Genomic DNA, 21,197 nt, shown 5'->3' with positions numbered 1-21,197 from the left:
AGAAGTGATCTTTTGAAAATGTTCAATTTGAAAAATGTGCAAATATAAAAATAAAGTGTTGCATATTGATATTTATGTTTCTATATATATTTATTGTAAGAAATTATTAAGATGATCAGTGTTTCCACAAAGATAAATATCATGAATTATTAATAATAACAGAGTTAAAGGTAAATTGAGCAAATTGGCTATTTCTGGCAATCTATTTAAGTGTGTATCAAACTGGTAGCCCTTCGCATTAATCAGTACCCAAGAAGTAGCTCTTGGTTTCAAAAAGGTTGGTGACGCCTGACCTAGATAATATGAATGGATTGGTGTTGTAATTTTTCAAGTGGTTGAATTGGTATTTCGGAATTTGCACGAAAAAAAACCAAACTTTTGTTGTCCCAATTAAGAAGAATGTTTTGAAAGGTCAAAAAGGGCTGAAAAATGTGGACTGTGTAAACTTTTCAGAAAGAGGTGAAAATAGAGCTTTGGAAAACCGGGATTTCTAGGAATTCCTGGATTTCTTTTTGAATTTGGGAAAATGGTAGTTTGATTGTGCAAGGGGAGTGGAGTGTGTGGATGGTGAAACGGTTCGAATCGGTTGAGAAATGTGGGAATTGTGTACGTTCGAAAAATGGCCCATTCGTTTTCAATGGGCAGAACGACCCGAAAAACCAGGAATTCTGGGTAATCTGGGATTTTTTTTTTTTTATTGTTTGGCGAGCTCACGATTGTGGGCTGTGGAGTGCGCTTAAGTTTTTGGGCGGAATAATAAAAGAGGATTTTTGGTGTACAATACTATATGTGGATGCTTGGGCTTTACAAAATAAAGCATAATAAAAGCTCAAACATGTTATTTTTTTGATGTTAAGGTCAAGTTTGGTAAGTTTAGGACAAGGTGAGGGGGTGGCATCACTGGTAGTTTAGAATGACCTAAACAGCACAAACGAGCAGCAGTGGTATTTCAATATTTGCAATGACAAAAGCCTCACTCAGGTTGTTTGTGACTGTGATTTTTTTTAGCCTTTTTACAGCATTTTTGTAGTTTTGCAAGCTCAATATGAGCGATGTGTGGTTTGAAACTTTCAGCAAGTATCCACAACGTTGTACGACACTGCCTCTCCAATCCTGCACGCCAAGAAGATTCACCGACGAAGTTAAGTATTTATGTTTTATTCTTGATCATTTTACCAACCTGGCTATAAAAGTTAAAAGAACTTTGTGATTTCTGAGTGCACCAGAGAGTATATGAGGACAGTTCAGCTCGTTGTTGTTTTGGCTGTGTTATTTATGCTTGTTTTAATATGCTGTACAAAATAAAGTTTTACTAAAATGAGGACTTTAGTCCAGGCTGGACCCAATTATTCATGTTTGGGAAAATTTGCTTCATTATACACAACCTGTCAAATGTTTTCGAACAGCTCATTTATAGTAGGAAATAGGTAAACATTTGAGTGGTACTGTACTATAACTTAACCACCACCAAGCTACAGAAAGTCCAGAAATATTTGGATAGTTAAATTTTTTTGAAAAACAAACAAAAAAATTGAAATCAATAAACAAATCAGCATGTGATTGAAGTGTTAAGTTTCAGCTTTAATGACTTTTACCATTTAGAAATTGCATAGATAACAACAATCTAATTTTCAATGATTCAAATGACATAACTGTAAATATATTCATCTCGTTTAATACTCATATTTTAAAGATGTCCATAGGCTTCATTTACTGCAAAATATTTTCATCCAAGTTAAAATGTTGCCAATACTTTCAGTATGTGTTCAGACATATCTGTAGCTTTAATTCCTACATGCTAAATTACATTTTGTCACAGCTATTCAATTGAAGTGGTAAATCTACGCTTCAATCATATGCTGATGTACAAACCCCAAAACCAGTGAAGAGTGAAGTTGGCACGTTATGTAAATCGTAAATAAAAACAGAATACAATGATTTGCAAATCCTTTTCAAATTATATTCAATTGAATAGACTGCAAAGACAAGATACTTAACGTTCGAACTGGAAAACTTAATTTTTTTTGCAAATATTAGCTCATTTGGAATTTGCAACATGTTTCAAAAAAGCTGGCACGAGTGGCAAAAAAGACTGAGAAAGTTAATGAATGCTCATCAAACACGTATTTGGAACATCCCACAGATGAACAGGCTAATTGGGAACAGGTGGGTGCCATGATTAGGTATAAAAGCAGCTTCCATGAAATGCTCAGTCATTCACAAACAAGGATGGGGCGAGGGTCACCACTTTGTCAACAAATGCGTGAGCAAATTGTCGAACAGTTTAGGAACAACATTTCTCAACGAGCTATTGCAAGGAATTTAGGGATTTTGCTATCTACGGTCCGTAATATCATCAAAAGGTTCAGAGAATCTGGAGAAATCACTGCACGTAAGCGATGATATTACGGACTCTCGATCCCTCAGTCGGTACTGCATCAAAAAGCGACATCAGTGTGTAAAAGATATCCCCACATGGGCTCAGGAACACTTCAGAAAACCACTGTCAGTAACTACAGTTCGTCGCTACATCTGTAAGTGCAAGTTAAAACTCTACTATGCATTTATCAACAACACCCAGAAATGTTGCCGGCTTCGCTGGGCCCCAGCTCATCTAGGATGAACTGATGCAAAGTGGAAAAGTGTTCTGTGGTCTGACGAGTCCACATTTCAAATTGTTTTTGGAAACTGTGGATGTCGTGTCCTCCGGACCAAAGAGGAAAAGCACCATCCGGATTGTTATAGGCGCAAAGTTCAAAAGCCAGCATCTGTGATGGTATGGGTGTGTACTAGTGCCCAAGGCGTGCGTAACTTACACATCTGTGAAGGCGCCATTAATGCTGAAAGGGACATACAGGTTTTGGAGGAACATGAGTTGCCATCCAAGCAACGTTACCATGAACGCCCCTGCTTATTTCAGCAAAACAATGCCAAGCCACGTGTTACAACAGCGTGGCCTCCTAGTAAAAGAGTGCGGGTACTAGACTGGCCTGCCCGTAGTCCAGACCTGTCTCTCATTGAAAATGTGTGGCGCATTATGAAGCCTAAAATACCACAATGGAGACCCCGGACTGTTGATCAACTTAAGCTGTACATCAAGCAAGAATGGGAAATAATTCCACCTGAAAAGCTTCAAAAATTGAACTCCTCAGCTCCCAAACATGTACTGAGTGTTGTTAAAAGGAAAGGCCATGTAACACAGTAGTAAAAATGCCCCTGTGCCAACTTTTTTGCAATGTGTTGCTGCCATTAAATTCTAAGTTAATGATTATTTGCACACAAAAAAATTAGTTTCTTAGTGTGAACATTAAATATCTTGTCTTTGCAGTCTATTCAATTGATTATAAGTTGAAAAGGATTTGCAAATCATTGTATTCTGTTTTTATTTAGGAATTACACAACGTGCCAAATTCACTGGTTTTGGGGTTTGTATATAAAGATTGATTTATTTATAATCTATTGTAAATGGTGTATAAAACAAAAGCATAAAAAAAAAACCGGTCACTGTCCAAATAGTTGTGGACTTTAGAGTAGTTGTGTTTACAAAACAATAAGACTGACAAGCAAAGGATGTTCAGTATTAAAATAGTTGTTATAATCTAAAGTACCAGTGATATGTTTGGATGTACAGTGGTACCTCAACTTAAAAGTGCTAATTGTTATGCTTTAAGTTGCAAGCAACGATTTGAGTTACAAGCATCTCCGCCATTAGTTGGCATAGCAAATGTGACGGTGAACCTTGTAAGATCTGACCAGAACATCCAGTCTCTCTCGTTAGCATTAGCTGATAGCCAGAGAGTGACATATTTTTTGTTTGTCCAACTATGGAAAGGAAGAAAGTGAGTGTGAAGGACAGTGATGAGAAGAAGAAGCGGATGATTGAATTGAAGAATAAATAATCAAAAACATGATTTGATTTATGTTATCTATGTACCACTGCCAGTCTGCACCATATTGAAGCAGAACAAGTCTAACAGAAGCCAAGAATGCAAAAATAATATCTAAATGGTGGACATTTATCCATGAAAATATGGAAAAGCTGCTGATGGTGTGTTTGACAGAGAGTAATTTTACTTCAAAAACTGCTGTAGTTGTTATTAGCACATTCTATTGTACTGTTATTATATAATATGTTGTATCTAAAAGTGTGTTGTTGTTTTTAAAAGACATGTTACATTTTAAAATGGTGCTGTTTTCAACTGAGATGATTTCAAAAGATGACAAGTGTTTTGCGTTAAGAGCTCCGTCTCAGAACCAATGAAGCTCGTAAGTTTAGGTACTACTGAACTTACTCATTGCTATAAATGAGGTGTTCCAAAACCTTTGACCGGTAGTGTGCAAACTTTTCTATTTATGAACCCTGTTCAAGTTTAAGTTCCTAAATCGAGGTTCCACTGTAAATTTGTGCGTTTTTGGATCCTTTTTTAAGTGGTTCTGCGATGGCAAGTTACGGAATCATACTTTGTTTTCAAATAGCAGAAGCAGCATTGACTGAAAATGATTAAATGCGCTACATGATATTACAAAAGGGAGCGCTCGGATTCGCTGGTAGCTACGCGCAGATTGTCCGCGGCTAACAGACTTAACTCGAAACTGAAACCGTACAAATGCCACAAAATGTGTACCCGGAGAGCATATCTGAGGGTGAAAATGCGTGCGGGATAGCAAAAATGACATCTGCTGTCAAAGAATGACATGATCTATCACGTCAGTGTGCAAACGTTCAGAGAGATTGGCTAATTCTCTCCAACGTTTGCTCTTCTTCGCTACTTTGGAGGCTGAAGTTCTGTGTGAAATAGTGCATCTCTATTTTGCCTGACTGCTGCGCCGTCGCTATTCCAGAATACGTGTTCTGTTGTCCAGGGTCTCCAAACGCAGTCATGGCCGTCAGCCTGCGGGCACAGAAAAAAAATCAGCGATGCATGAACACATGTAACCTGCTGGATTATGAAACCACATGTTATTCTTGAATGTGTAAGGCTCGATTAGCAGCATCATTGTCCGAGAAGTAAAGACAATTAAATGCTGCGTACACATACCGTATTTTTCGGAGTATAAGTCGCACCTGCCGAAAATGCATAATAAAGAAGGAAAAAAACGTATATAAGTCGCACTGGAGCCCGGCCAAACTATGAAAAAAACTGTGACTTATAGTACGAAAAATACGGTACATGCTAATTAAGGCTGTCCAACTTTTTCCCTCACAATCCGATAAAGTTGAAGTCTTGAGTTTTCATTCGATACGATATCAGCAGAAAACATCCATACTTTTATTAGTTTGTAGCGTGGCGTGTTGGAAAATCCTTGATCAGCTAAAATTAGTCAGACAGAGAAAATTGGTAGGTATGAAAAAAAACAATTCTATTAATAACTGTTTGAGATGGACTTATGCTGTCATTAAGTTGAAGTTGAGTGGTAATTGTTTCTTGGTGACACAAAAGTGGCCACAGTAATTCATGAAGTTAGCTCACAACACAGTCATTTGAATGATGCGGACATGTTTGTTACTGGATACTTTTTAATATGCTTCTGCCCTGGAGACTTTGTATTAGAGATGCGCGGTTTGCGGACACAACCGCGGAGTCCGTGGATAAACCGCGGGTCGGGCGGGTAAAAATAGATTTTAAATAGATGCGGGCGGTTGGCGGTTGAACCAATTCGGAAATATATATACATAGTTAAATGTTGTTACCCACATACGAAAAACGAGCAGCACTCTTTGAAACAGTCAATTATTAATCAGGCACCGCGTCCCAGCAACAAGTGCCGCAAGTGAGTGCTCCTTCAGCGCAGCAGGGCGCATTTTAGAGGCCAGGCACTCTCGCATGAATCCTGGCACTGTAGATGCCATTTTATTCCTGCATAGTGCTAACAAAAAAAAAAGTAAGTAGACATACGGTTGGATATGTTAAACGAATTAGTCTACGTTACCTATAGGCTATACTAAATAAGCCCTTGTCTAACCTATATTGAGTTCGGTCAGCTAAATAATTTTGATGGTTACGTGTTGTTTGGGCGCACTACAATGCAAAGGAATTAAGGCAATTGCGTTGTTTATTGTGGTTTTTTTCTATTCGAGATATACTACTATGTGTGAATAATTATTTGGCCTCGCTTTCAAGTGAAGCGCATCTCCGATTGGCGACAATGTAAGGCTATTTAGCCTGCTTTGTTTGTCGCGACCGTCTATTTTCATTATAATTCAAGTTTGATGATAAAGTGCAGTCTGATGGGTTTGATTTCCCCCCTTCAGCTATTTGCCTTGGCCAATAAGTTGCAGGTAATTTGTTATTATTATTTATTTAATTTATTTTTGTTTAAATAGAGATGACATACATATGTTATTGTATAATTTAAGTTTGTGCGCGTGATTGACAGCCTAAGGCTTATGAGGCACATTTTTTATTTATTTTTTTATTTCAACTTAAAAACGTATGAGCCTATGCCTACAACATAGGCTATGTGTCTATCTTTATTTTCCTGCCTGTCGTTGACAATGGAGATTGTCTGATATTTTGTCATGGCTGCAGATCAATCAATAAAGGTTCATCTTTGTCGCGAAATTGTTCACTGCTTCACTGTGCACCCCGCCCTCGTCCCTATTTGAGCATTATAACGTTAACAAGTTAATATTCATTGAAATAAATTCAGAACATTTTTTTTACCTAATGAAAATATAGGCCTAGTCTTTCTAAAACATTGTTTTAACTTCTTAAAAGCCTCGTTCTGCTTGCTGGAACTGCGCACACAAAGTGTGAGGAACGCACTCCTGATCTGAGGGCATTGGCAACAATAGTCAACACTTTCTTAATGGAAATGACAATAATATTATAATAATGATAAATAATATTATCACGCATTAATATATCTTAGCCACTAATGCGTGGCCAAGAGATATTAATGCGTGGCACGCAGTCTCTGCTGCATTGGATCAGTCTCCTTTCTTTAACAGGCAAAAGCTTTCTAACCTCACTAATATGCTTGCATCGTCTATATCAGATATATAACAACTGGCGGATGGCGGGCGGGTGTGGTTTTGATAAAATGTTGGTTCGGGTGGATGCGGATGGTTGACGACTTTTGTGATGCGGTTGCGGATTAAATAATTGCCTATCCGCGCATCTCTACTTTGTATGTGTAAGTAATATGTAACTATACTTGTTTATATAGACAAATGCGCAGTTTTAGACTGCAAGGACACGTATTACGTATGTCTCGCTTGTGTGCTATTGTGTGCTTATCCTTTGGGTATCCACTCGTTCCTTGTAGTCTATAGCAGTGCTTCTTAAACGTAGGGCTGGGGCCCATTGTTGGGCCGACAGCGCCATCTAGAGGGCCGCCAAAAATGTGTTTATCAGCTGTATGGGCCGCAGCAGTACTCAGTTGTAATACACTTTTTCACCACTTGTGGCAGGAATATTAACAAACAGAAGAAGTTTGGAGCTAAAGTCATAGAAACATTTTTAAGCGCAAAAATTATGACTAAATTGGTGAAGATGTATTTTTATTTGCACTTTAAATTTTATTGACAGTTTAGTTAAGAAACATATGACTTTTTAATTTAGTTTATTTATTTTAGCACAACATAATTGTATTTAAATGTATTGTTTGTCAGTTTTAATGAGTCCCATCTTATGCTGTATATTTAGTTAGTATTTATTTTTATGTACAGCCTGACCTAAGCCTAAGGTTTACGTGTTCAATAAATAATAATCTTTGTGATTACCACGTTTTATGTCATTTGACAAGGTTGTAAACTTTAGGTAGGTTAGATATAATTATTGAATACCATTCAAATCAGGAGTAAGATGACTAATTCAGTGTTAGTGTTTGAGTGGGCCCCGGGTCCTCCTGAATTGAAAGAGTTGGGCCCCGAGGTAAAAAAGGTTAAGAACCCTGGCCTATAGCATACAATGTTTACCTTTTGTAAAGGACTTGACTAAAATACAAGAACCAACCTTGGACCAAGCTTGTTTGCTTTATGGAGGACATTTAGATGTGGTTTGTACAGTCCAGGTAGAGAACGAGACTCTGTCCCAGGTGGAGGACTTTAAGTATCTCGCGGTCTTGTTCACGAGTGAGGGAAAGATGGAGAAGGAAATCAGCCGGAGAATCGGAGCAGCTGGGGCAGTATTGCAGTCTCTCTGCCGCACTGTTGTGACGAAACGAGAGCTGAGCCAGAAGGCAAAGCTCTCGGTCTACCGAGCTATCTACATTCCTACTCTCACCTCAGGTCATGAAGTGTGGGTCATGACCGAAAGAATAAGATCGCGGATACAAGTGGCCGAAATGAGTTTCCTCAGAAAGGTGGCTGGCATCTCCCTTAGAGATAGGGTGAGAAGTTCAGTCACCCGAGAGAGACTCGGAGTAGAGCCGCTGCTCCTTCGCTTGGAAAAGAACCAGCTTAGGTAGTTCGGGCATCTCGTGCGGATGCCTCACGAGCGTCTCCCTCGGGAGGTCCTCATTGCACATCCCACTGGGAGGAGACCCCGCGGCAGGCCAAGGACCAGATGGGGGGATTACATCTTCTCTCTGGCCTGGGAACGCTTTGGGATTCCCCAGGAGGAAGTTGCTAATGTTGCTCTGGAGAGGGAAGTCTGGGGGTCTCTGCTGTAGCTGTTGTCCCCGCGACCCGATTCCGGATAAGCGATTGAAGATGGATGGATGGATGGATTTAGATGTTAACTTTGCACAAGTAAACACACTGCAGGACAGTTTGTATCGGAGATTTTAGATGCAAGCCGATATCATTCAAAACTAGTTTTTTGTTGTTGCTGGTATCGAACCAATATCCGACAATATCTGATCGGCACACCCCGAATTATAACATATGGAACCTGTCGACCGTACTTAAGCTGTCTTCAGAGACATTAGACAACATGCCCATATTTGGACAGGAAGGAAAGAACTTGGGTGTTCGATCGCAACAAGCCAGTAGCGCCATTATTGACTTGGCCATCTCACATGGCGGCTGACATGTACTGATGAATAAAGTTGTCACTTGTCAACAATTTTATCCTCATCATTATCATCATCATCATCTTCGGGGCCTGATACGCCTCACCTGTCCATATGCTCAGAGACCACAGGGCCTGAGTCCTTCTTCAGCAGGTCCCAAACGTGGAGGATGGAGGCGGCGTCCAGCACGCAGAAGACCGCAGGTCTGGTCTGGCTCCACTGCAGTGAGACCACCGCTTCGCCGGCCGTGCTGTCGCTCCACTCAGCCACCGGCTTGTCACAGCTGACCCGGTGCAGCCGGACGCTTCCGTCCCCGCAGCCCACCTGGCGGACAGACAGGAAGCTGGTCAAGGTGCAGTGGCAGCCATTTTTTTAGCATGTGATGCTCACCAAGAACAAGCCTGGCCTGAAAGGAGAAAAGTGGATGGAACTGACGTCAACAAGCCGCGCTCCAAATTCTTGAGAGCTGTAGAACTTGGGTGGGGCCTTCAAACCCTGAGTGGTCCCGTGACTGACCAGACCCTGAGAGGTGGAACACAGACAACATGAAGGCGGTTGGCATTTCTGCCAGAGCAAACGAGAGCTCACCATGCTGGTGCCAATGAAGAAGTGGCTGCAGTCGGTGGGGAGGAATTTCAAAGCAAGCGTCTGCAGTGGCCCGCTTTTCTCTGCAAGCGACGGCCAGACCCTGCCAGGCAGACCAGGTCACAGGTTAAAAGAGTCTTTAAACAACCCACTTCACAGATATATGTTTCCATCAAATGTTGAAGCGACAAAATCAGCAGATAAACAAGATCATGTGACATATTGGAGCAGCTGTAGGACACTTTGTGTCCTATTTTCAGACGCTGACATAGCATCATTGCGCGCTGCTTGGCATAGCATCCTTATCACATAGCGTATCAATCATATACTGCTTGGCATAGCATATCAATCATATGCTGCTTGGCATAGCATCCTTATCACATAGCGTATCATCATATGCTGCTTGGCATAGCTCACCCCTCGGTCGCCACACACGAACTGTGGAGAAGCTTCACTTTGCCACCTGGCCTCAGACCTGCAGGACAGAATGAATTACATGCTCACACACGTGTACACAAGCACTAGTGTGCATGCTGTATAACCACATGTACTACTATGCATACTGTAGTACCACATGTACTAGTTTGCATGCTGTATAACCACATGTACTAGTATGCATGCTGTATAACCACATGGACTAGTATGCATGCTGTATAACCCCATATACTAGCATGCATACTGTATAACCACATGTACTAGTATGCATGCTGTATAACCCCATATACTAGCATGCATACTGTATAACCACATGTACTAGTATGCATGCTGTATAACCACATGGACTAGTATGCATGCTGTATAACCACATGTACTAGTATGCATACTGTATAACCCCATATACTAGCATGCATACTGTACAACCACATGTAATAATATGCATGCTGTATAACCACATGGACTAGTATGCATGCTGTATAACCACATGTACTAGTATGCATGCTGTATAATGTACTAGGATGCAGACTGTATTACCACATGTACTAGTATGAATATTGTATAACCACATGTACTAGTATGCATGCTGTATAACCACATGTACTAGTATGCATGCTGTATAACCACATGGACTAGTATGCATGCTGTATAACCCCATATACTAGCATGCATACTGTATAACCACATGTACTAGTATGCATGCTGTATAACCACATGTACTAGTATGCATACTGTATAACCACATGTACTAGTATGCATGCTGTATAACCCCATATACTAGCATGCATACTGTACAACCACATGTACTAGTATGCATGCTGTATAACCACATGTAGTAGTATGCATGCTGTATAACCACATGGACTAGTATGCATGCTATAAAACCCCATATACTAGCATGCCTACAGTATAACCACATGTACTAGTATGCATGCTGTATAATGTACTAGGATGCAGACTGTATTACCACATGTACTAGTATGCATACTGTATAACCACATGTACTAGTATGCATGCTGTATTACCACATGTACTAGTTTGCATATTGTATAATGTACTAGGATGCAGACTGTATTACCACATGTACTAGTATGCATGCTGTATAACCCCATATACTAGCATGCATACTGTATAACCCCATATACTAGTATGCATACTGTATAACCACATGTACTAATATGCATGCTGTATAACCCCATATACTAGCATGCACACTGTACAACCACATGTATTGGTATGCATGCTGTATAATCACATGTACTAGTATGCATGCCGTATAACCACATGTACTAGTATGCATGCTGTAAAACCCCATATACTAGCATGCATACTGTATAACCACATATACTAGTATGCATGCTGTATAATGTACTAGGACGCAGACTGTATTACCACATGTACTAGTATGCATACTGTATTACCACATGTACTAGTATGCATACTGTATAACCACATGTACTAGTATGCAAGCTGTATTACCACATGTACTAGTTTGCATACTGTATAACCACATGTAGTACTATGCATGTTGTATAATGTACTAGGATGCAGACTGTATTACCACATGTACTAGTATGCATACTGTATAAACACATCTACTAAGCTGCATACTGTATTACCACATGTACTAGTTTGCATACTGTATAACCACTGTATAATGTACTAGGATGCAGACTGTATTACTACATGTACTAGTTTGCATACTGTATAACCACATGTACTAGTATGCAAGCTGTATTACCACATGTACTAGTTTGCATACTGTATAACCACATGTAGTACTATGCATGTTGTATAATGTACTAGGATGCAGACTGTATTACCACATGTACTAGTATGCATACTGTATAAACACATCTACTAAGCTGCATACTGTATTACCACATGTACTAGTTTGCATACTGTATAACCACTGTATAATGTACCGGTACTAGGATGCAGACTGTATTACCACATGTACTAGTATGCATGCTGTATAATGTACTAGGATGGAGACTGTATTACCACATGTACTAGTATGCATGCTGTATTAACACATGTACTAGTATGCATGCTGTATTACCACATGTACTAGTATGCATACTGTATAACCACATCTGATTTGCATACTGTATTACCAATGCACTAGTTTGCATACTGTATTACCCCGTGTACTGGTATGCATACTATATTACAGCATTGCACTCTGTGTCACTTCACTTGCAAAATAATATCTTAAATGATACATTACACTGTGTATTTTTTTGTACATATTTAACGTGTTTATATGCCGTGTTGTACAGTAAGTATAAACACTATAATCTTTTTTTCCATGTTTGTACTTCACTTATTTTCAAACAAAAATGAATACTTTTATTCCCAAACATTTCCGAGGAGTGTTGTTGCTACTCGTTAGATTTTGTGCCCCCCTTCAATTAACCTAGGAAGAAGAAGGTTTAGAATTGGTTGTTTGTGTAAGGCGCCGGTATAAACAGGAAGTTACAGAAATCCAAAGACATTTTTTATTCATATAATTTATTTGATTATTAGTCAACGTGTTACACACTAAACCTGATGTGTTGTCATTTGAGTTGAAGTTATTCATTTTGATTATTAGCCGATATTGGAGCCTTAATTATTGGCCGATAACAATCAAGAACACATTAGATTATTTGTTACTGGAAAAACTAGCAGCATTAGTAACGCCATTTTCCAAAACACTGCATATTACTCACCAGCGGTTTGATTGTAACATGCATCTTAGTTTTGATTACCAAATCTAGATAGATAGATAGATTGATAGTACTTTATTGATTCCTTCAGGAGAGTTCCCTCAGGAAAATTAAAAGGTGTTGAAGCCACTAATGCTAATTAGTAGCATGTGTATAGCATATCGCGCATTTGTTTTAATGCATTTATTTTGTGTTGGAATGTCACAGAAGAGTTCATTTGTATCTCATGTAACATACTTTTTTTCTGTATGTTCACTTTTACAGTGTTTTGAAGCAAATGCTTTAAAATGGAGACAACCTGGTAACTGTCTATCAAGCTTGCAAAAAGAAACGTTAGCGAGAGCAGAACAGACTCCTTCTATCATCGTTCTTACACAGGACGTTTTAGATGCAGGCCGATGTAATCCAAATATTTTATTTTCAGACTAATATCAATATCGGATTACAGGTGCTACACAATAAAATTGTTGTGTTCTTATTTTAATTGATGGTGTATTTTGTGGATTTTTAGACAACTAGTTGTTAAACATTTTGTGTTATTCTTTTTTAAAGTTATTTATTTAATTTAATCTAAAACACACATGTGTAACAACTAGTTGACTAATAATCAACTAAATAACTTAAATGAGAAAATTAACAATTTGAATGTGTAAGTTATTTATGTGGATTATTTGTCAACTAGTTGTTTGTTACACAATAAACTTGTTATTTTTTAATTGAAAGTACTTAGTTGATTATTAGTCAACTACTTTAGTTGTTACACATTAAACTTTTTAATTAACTGAAGGTATTTGGTTGACTTTTAGTCACCTAGTTGCTACAAATTAAAGTTGTTATTTTAGTTTAAGTTATGTTAAATGGTTATCACCTAGTTGTTTCTTACACATTAAACTTGTGATTTTTCAATTGAAGCTAATTAGTTGATTATTAGTCAACTGGATGTTACATGTTAAACATTTTGTGTTACTTTTTTAAATTTAAATCATTTAGTTGATTATCATTCAGCTAGCTAGTTGTTTCACATTAAACATGCTGCTATTTTAATTATTTAAGTTATTTAATGGTTTTCAGTTAACTAGGTTTATAAACATTCAAATTGTTGTGTTGTGTATTATTTAAGTTATGTAGTTAGTCAACCAGTTGTGATGTGTTGCGTTCCAAACGTTTATGTAGCAGATTTTTTTTTTTAATCATTTTTTAAGTTGACCTAACTTACGTCATGTCCTTTTTCTTTGTATGCCTGAGCACACTAATGAAAGACTGTCATTTTCCTGCAAGGTATCTTTAGTACCGTATTTTTCGGACTATAAGTCGCAGTTTTTTTCATAGTAGAGTTGCGACTTATATATGTTTTTTTCCTTCTTTATTATTCATTTTCGACAGGTGCGACTTATACTCCGGTGCGACTTATACTCCGAAAAATACGGTATGTCTTGTGTATTTTCTGTACAAGTGTCTGGACAGTGAGCAAAGAAGTCAAAATGATTATATGCTAGTAAGAAAAGTGTAGGAATGGGTAAATATATGTTTAGTGTTTACAGGAAAATAGTTCTCACCTAGATCAGTCTGACAACCCGCCTCGTTGGCTTTTGGGAGTTGCAGCACCACCTAAAGGCCACAGAGGGAACACCCAGTCAGGTTTCTTGCACGGGACAACATCAAACACGGACGCTAACCTACCCAAAGATTCAACAGGCCGCGCTCATCGAGAGACGCCAGCTGGAAGGACAATCCCAGCAACTCTGTTTTTTTGCAAAGAAGTGTTAGGACTGCGTGAAGACCCCCATGAGTCTGTGTATGTACAACATGCCTCACCTTCCTCGGATGCCAAAAAGGGGACCTCTGACCCCGGCCCCCCCAGCACGTTGGCGGGAAGAACCTCCACGGCCGTCACGGGTGAGAAATGGGCTGAGGACAGCGCGTCTTTAGACGACAGGCAGACACACTGAGTGATTGCTGCTCTTATGTAACACAAACATGTCACATAACCTTTGGCAGTCACAACATTAGAGACACAGAGTGTTTCTAATAATTCCAACCTCTCAGTGTTTTTTCCAAACACCACAGAATTAATTTAGTGCTACCCTACTCAAACAAATTATAACGCACCTGGGGCTTCATTTATAAAAGTGCGCATGGATTTCCGACATTACATAAGCACAAACCTCCTAATGTACCCATCCTTCCATCCATTTTCTAACGCTTGTCCCTCTCGGGTGCTTCAAATTGAGAGGCACCAGCACTAACCCCTGTTCCACCATGAAGCCGTCCTCCTAATGTACGTTTACCCAAAAAAATGCATGCCGCGCACACTTCTACATACTCCTAAATCACACCTGCAGTGAATTGTGTGCAACAGTTCCTCCCACAATCATAAATGGTCATGCTAATTAGCTCATGAATATGCTGATGAGTTAAAGGATCACATGTTGGTCTGTCAATGAAAGACCCCTGAGGGACATGGCAACTCCAAAAAGGACGATATTTTCAGATTAGTGTTTTTTACATCGAGCACCATAACAATATATTTTTTTGGGATGGCTTAGTAACTTCATATCTCATAAAAATATTTTGTATGTCAATGTTTGACCAATAATAGTGTCACTTCCACAGTGACTTGAGAACGGTTGCTGAGATGAAGAAAAACATGTTTTAGTCTTCCTGTTTGCCAAGTCTTTGTCCAAATAATTTATACATTGTTTATATGTTTGTTTTGTAAAGGAATGCAACACAGACATTGTGATTCATGACCCAAGTAGTCATCTTGAGCAATATCTAAAACTCTTGTGAGAAATTGGCACGCATACAATATATTATTGGCACAATCACTGTTTTTTGCACAATTGTTTATCTTGTAAACATATTTAAGTGATAATAATAATAATAATATAGATTAAATAATAGTTGTGTATATGCAACATGGCTGCGAGAGATCAAAACAGAACTCCAACTGTGTTGTAAAATCCTAAAACCCAAATGTATTGAAAAAAGCTAAATATAATAATTTCCTAAATTCATAACATGATTTTATTTAATGAAATATTGCGCTGGAATCCACATTTTTTGGTGTTTAGTCCTAAAAATATTTATACTAGTCCAAGATGAACCGCCCAACTTATTTATACATTTTTGCCAATCATATAAAAAAAAGCTCAAAATAAATATTTCCATGACCCACCACATTATATCTGCATGTACAAAACCCAAAACCAGTGAAGTTGGCACGTTGTGTAAATCGTAAATAAAAACAGAATGCAATGATTTGCAAATCCTTTACAACTTATATTTTTTTGCAAATAATCATTAACTTAGAATTCAATGGCAGCAACACATTGCAAAAAAGTTGGCACTGGGGCATTTTTACCACTGTGTTACATGGCCTTTCCTTTTAACAACACTCAGTACACGTTTGGGAACTGAGGAGACACATTTTTGAAGCTTTTCAGGTGGAATTATTTCCAATTCTTGCTTGATGTACAGCTTAAGTTTGGGTATTTTAGGCTTCATAATGCGACACATTTTCAATGGGAGACAGGTCTGGACTACAGGCAGGCCAATCTAGTACCCGCACTCCTTTCAGAATGTGGCTTGGCATTGTCTTGCTACAATAAGCAGGGGCTTCCATGAAAAAGATGTTGCTTGGATGGCAACATATGTTGCTCCAAAACCTGTATGTACCTTTCAGCATTAATGGTGCCTTCACAGATGTGTAAGTTACACATGCCTTGGGCACTAATACACCCCCATACCATCACAGATGCTGGCTTTTCAACTTTGCGCCTATAACAGTCAAGATGGTTCTTTTCCTCTTTGGTCTGGAGGACACAACGTCCACAGTTTCCTAAAAACAATTTGGACTCGTCAGACCACAGAACCCTTTTACACTTAGCATCAGTCCATCTTAGATGAGCTTGGGCCCAGCGAAGCCGGCGGCGTTTCTGGGTGTTGTTGATAAATGGATTTCGCTTTGCATAGTAGAGTTTTAACTTGCACTTACAGATGTGGCGACAAACTGTCGTTACTGACAGTGGTTTTCTGAAGTGTTCCTGAGCACATGTTGTGATATCCTTTACACACCGATGTCGCTTTTTGATGAAGTACCGCCTGAGGGATCAAAGGTCACGGGCATTCAATGTTGGTTTTCGGCCTTGCCGCTTAGGTGCAGTGATTTCTCCAGATTCTCTGAACCTTTTGATGATATTACGGACCGTAGATGGTGAAATCCCTAAATTCCTTGCAATAGCTTGTTGAGAAATGTGGTTCTTAAACTGTTCGACAATTTGCTCACACATATGCTCACAAAGTGGTGACCCTCGCCCCATCCTTGTTTGTGAATGACTGAGCATTTTATGGAAGCTGCTTTTGTACCCAATCATGGCACCCATCTGTTCCAAATTAGCCTGTTCACCTGTTGGATGTTCCAAATAAGGGTTTGATGAGCATTCCTCAACTTTCTCAGTCTTTTTTACCACTTGTTTTTTGAAACATGTTGCAGGCATCAAATTCCAAATGAGCTAATATTTGCAAAAAATAAATTTTACCAGTTTGAACATTAAGTATCTTGTTTTTGCAGTCTATTTAATTGAATATAGGTTGAAATGGATTTGCAAATCATTGTATTCTGTTTTTATTTACCATTTACACAACGTGTCAACTTCACTGGTTTAATTTCATGTGATAATGAGCTTCATTCGGTGCTAACAACGGCCGTAGCTGATTCCCGTGTCAGAAAAACTTTGCGCAAGTTCTAGCGAAATTGACAGTGCGCGACCTTTTCTGCATATCATTTTTCTATAAATACCAAAGTTTGTGGTGAACAATACTTATGCACATTTCACTTCTGTTGACGCAACTTTTTTGTGCGTCGCAACCTTTATAAATGAGGCCCCTTGTCTGCCAGACAATAAAAAGACAGAGCAAGAGGAATAAGTGTTCAAATGTTCAAAGAGGTTTCATTTGTGCACTGACATACCGGTAGAGAAGGTAGGTCGTCGAAAGGTCCACTCTTCCTCGTCGATCCTCAGGCGCTCGTGGTCCCCGTCCGGCTCGCGTAGATCCCACAGCGCCACCGAGCCGATGGACGTGCCCGCAAACACCAACGTGGACTTTCCCGGGCTGAAAGAGCAGCACGTCACCTGAGAGACGGAAGGAAAGCTTCAGCACTCGCTTCGGCACACGCTCAGCTGAGAGGGATCACCTCAGACTCGAAGAGGAGGATCTTCTGAGGCCTGGAGGGCTCCCACATCCTCCAGATGCAGATGATGCTGCATTCGCCAAGTGGCGCCACAGAAGCTGCAGGCTGGTGGACGGAGAGCAGCGTGTGTCTTTGGACGGTAGAGAAGTTCAGCAAGCTGACGGCGCGGCCTGCAGGAAAAAAACGTTTAAAACCTTCCTTCTGATACAAAATCCACACGTTTAAGGAGTACCAAGAAGAAAAGGCAGCTCGGTGTTGAGCTGCACACTTCCATCACTGAAAGACAGCGTGTCCGTTTGCGTGGTCCTCTCCTTGAAGGAGCTCTTCTGAGCGTGATCCTCCTCCAGCAGCACCGCCATCACCTGTCCGGACACACAGCACAGCTCAGTCCTGCTGGCATCATGCCCAAAGCCCGCCTGCTCTGATATGTTACCTGGGAGGCGGAGCGCAGAAACGCAGCCAAGCGTCTCGAATCCAAGTTCATCCCGCTCAGGTCTCGCGTGTCATGTGTCCCGTTTGGATCTGTGCAGTGAGAAGCAACATGCAGACAAAAACTTCCACAAAAGGAGATGAGAGACAGGAGGAAAATGTGTGTTCCTACCGCCACAGACGCCGCAGTGCTCAGCAGGATGTTGTGTCCACTTGTCACTTAGATACGTCTCCTCTGTCTGGACATCCCGGTCCACATTGTCCTCGTTACACTGCACGTAAGCCTGAGCAGGAATTTTTTACCTTATTTGGACACAAACTTAACAAGCAAATATATGGTCTTTGTCGAATAGAAAGCAGGTTTTTGTGTGACAATTTGACAAATAATAATACTCAATGGGAGATATCGGATAGGACTGTTCTACCTTATGTTGCCATTTGCTAGGAAAAAAACAATGCACTGTAAAATATATATATTTTTTAAATCAAGCAAAGTATCCTGCACATAAATCTGATTGCATAATTATTACATACAATTTAAAAAATGTCACTTAAACTACCCTGAACACTGAAAAAATATTTTAGGCTGTTCCTGGATACTAAAACTTTTCAATTAAATATAATAATTGAAACTATTCAGAAATGTTAGATTGTATTTTCTTTCCTCACCACATCGCGCTTTGACGTTTGTGGCTTCACTATATTGCAGATTTTTTGCAGATATTTGATTTATTTTTGGCTTAACTTAAGCATTTTTAAGCATTACTTGTGATTTAGGGCTATATAAATAAACATTGATTGATTGATTGATTAAAATGTCTAAATGAGCTACGGATATCAATACTAAATAGTGTTGGCCACTAGACCTACTCAGTGGTCTAGTGGTTAGAGTGTCCGCCCTGAGATCGGTAGGTTGTGAGTTCAAACCCCGGCCGAGTCATACCAAAGACTATAAAAATGGGACCCATTACCTCCCTGCTTGGCACTCAGCATCAAGGGTTGGAATTGGGGGTTAAATCACCAAAAATGATTCCCGGGCGCGGCACCGCTGCTGCCCACTGCTCCCCTCACCTCCCAGGGGGTGAACAAGGGGATGGGTCAAATGCAGAGGACAAATTTCACCACAACTAGTGTGTGTGACAATCATTGGTACTTTAACTTTATATGAGACCAAACCAATTAGAGTTCAATATTGTGACCTAATATGCTCAGCAGCATTTTTACATTGGATTAAACGAGTCTAAAGGTGACAAAATAGTTTTATTTCATGTCTAGACTGTTTTCTTAAAGTTTAAAAAAACCACATTCAGAAGATTTAAACAGGTTTCTTATGCTCTCGCTATGAAAATATTAAATTACCCTGCTCCACATCGAGAGGAGCCAGATGACGAGGATCATCTGGTCAGAATGCCCCTGAACGCCTCCCTGGGGAGGTGTTTAGGGCGCGTCCAACCGGTAGGAGACCACGGAAAAGACCCAGGACATGGTGGAGAGACTATGTCTCCAAGCTGCCCGGGGAATGCCTCGGGAAGAGTTGGACGAAGTAGCTGGGGAGAGGTAAGTCTGGGCTTCTCTGCTTAGGCTGCTGCCTCCGCGACCCGACTTCGGATAAGCGGAAGAAGATGGATGGATGGACTCAGGATTATCATTAGTGATTAATAATAACCATAATAATATATCATTATTGTAATTAGTATTAGCCCATCTAATGAGGGTTAACCCGCCAGTCTTAAAAAACTGGTGACACCTTGGTTTGAACTTTAATCAAGGTTCCTTGAATGCACTAAAGTTATGTGCTATGAGATGCAAAAGTGAAGCATAAGTTTGTCTGAAGCTGCTACAAATAGATTTATCATATTTTTACCTTTCTTCTATCACCTCTTCTTGGTTCCCAAATGTTGATGCTGTGTGTGAATGCATAAATGTGAGCTTTGAAGATGCTATGATGTCTCTGTTGAATGAACACTGAAGTGTTCCATGCTGGGTTTGCCGCTACCAGGAGGAATAAAGCATTTTGCATTTTTCCAAAAAGGGAGGGTAGTTTATGTTAAACATTCCTACTTGGATTCAAGTTTATCCCCCTGCCAACAAAATGGATACCAGGTATTTTCATAAAGTTGTAAAAACAACAACATGGGCCATGGCTAATTCTATCCTAAAAAAGTATTCCTGTTACTTTCAGTCCTGTCACTCAAATGGGTCATCTTTGGCTTAGGAATCTTAGACAAGAGTAAAATAAAGTTACCTGAGATAGACCAATACACATTTTGAGTAGTTCAATATGTGTATTCTCAAGATTTACAGTTTAGTTAAAGGCCTACTGAAATGCAATTTTCCTATTTAAACGGGGATAGCAGGTCCATTCTATGTGTCATACTTGATCATTTCGCGATATTGCCATATTTTTTCTGAAAGGATTTAGTAGAGAACATCGACGATAAAGTTCGCAACTTTTGGTCGCTGATAAAAAAGCCTTGCCTGTACCGGAAGTAGCAGACGAGTAGCGTGACGTCACAGGTTGTGGAGCTCCTCACATCTGCACATTGTTTACAATCATGGCCACCAGCAGCAAGAGCGATTCGGACCGAGAAAGCGACGATTTCCCCATTAATTTGAGCGAGGATGAAAGATTCGTGGATGAGAAAAGTGAGAGTGAAGGACTAGAGGGCAGTGGGAGCGATTCCGATAGGGAAGATGCTGTGAGAGGCGGGTGGGACCTGATATTCAGCTGGGAATGACTAAAACAGTAAATAAACACAAGACATATATATACTCTATTAGCCACAACACAACCAGGTTTATATTTAATATGCCTCAAATTAATCCTGCATAACAAACACCTCCCCCCTTCCGTCCATATAACCCGCCAATACAACTCAAACACC

The 21,197-nt window shown here is 39.7% G+C and overlaps 1 protein-coding gene across 4 annotated transcripts in view; it reads right to left on the bottom strand.

Moving 5' to 3' along the window:
• Window positions 1–3,418: 3,418 nt before the first annotated feature.
• Window positions 3,419–21,197, bottom strand: part of dync2i1 (dynein 2 intermediate chain 1) — a 43,475-nt gene continuing 25,696 nt past the window's right edge. For 3 of the 4 annotated variants that reach the window (XM_061965791.2, XM_061965792.2, XM_061965793.2), the window contains 13 exons: window positions 18,485–18,596; window positions 18,317–18,405; window positions 18,116–18,245; window positions 17,887–18,053; window positions 17,662–17,824; window positions 14,505–14,612; window positions 14,370–14,431; window positions 14,246–14,297; window positions 9,961–10,018; window positions 9,547–9,646; window positions 9,349–9,480; window positions 9,065–9,282; window positions 3,419–4,892 (listed from right to left, as the gene is read on the bottom strand). In XM_061965791.2, the coding sequence (XP_061821775.1) occupies window positions 4,724–4,892; window positions 9,065–9,282; window positions 9,349–9,480; window positions 9,547–9,646; window positions 9,961–10,018; window positions 14,246–14,297; window positions 14,370–14,431; window positions 14,505–14,612; window positions 17,662–17,824; window positions 17,887–18,053; window positions 18,116–18,245; window positions 18,317–18,405; window positions 18,485–18,596 (1,560 nt within the window). In that variant the 3' untranslated portion in view covers window positions 3,419–4,723. The remainder of the gene's footprint in view (window positions 4,893–9,064; window positions 9,283–9,348; window positions 9,481–9,546; window positions 9,647–9,960; window positions 10,019–14,245; window positions 14,298–14,369; window positions 14,432–14,504; window positions 14,613–17,661; window positions 17,825–17,886; window positions 18,054–18,115; window positions 18,246–18,316; window positions 18,406–18,484; window positions 18,597–21,197) is intronic. The other variant, XM_061965794.2, reaches the window with a different exon arrangement.

The sequence above is a fragment of the Nerophis lumbriciformis genome, linkage group LG07 (genome assembly GCF_033978685.3).
Source record: "Nerophis lumbriciformis linkage group LG07, RoL_Nlum_v2.1, whole genome shotgun sequence".
Classification (NCBI taxonomy): domain Eukaryota; kingdom Metazoa; phylum Chordata; class Actinopteri; order Syngnathiformes; family Syngnathidae; genus Nerophis; species Nerophis lumbriciformis.
Note: the sequence above shows the minus strand (reverse complement) of the source record. Positions and strands in the feature narration are given on the sequence as shown.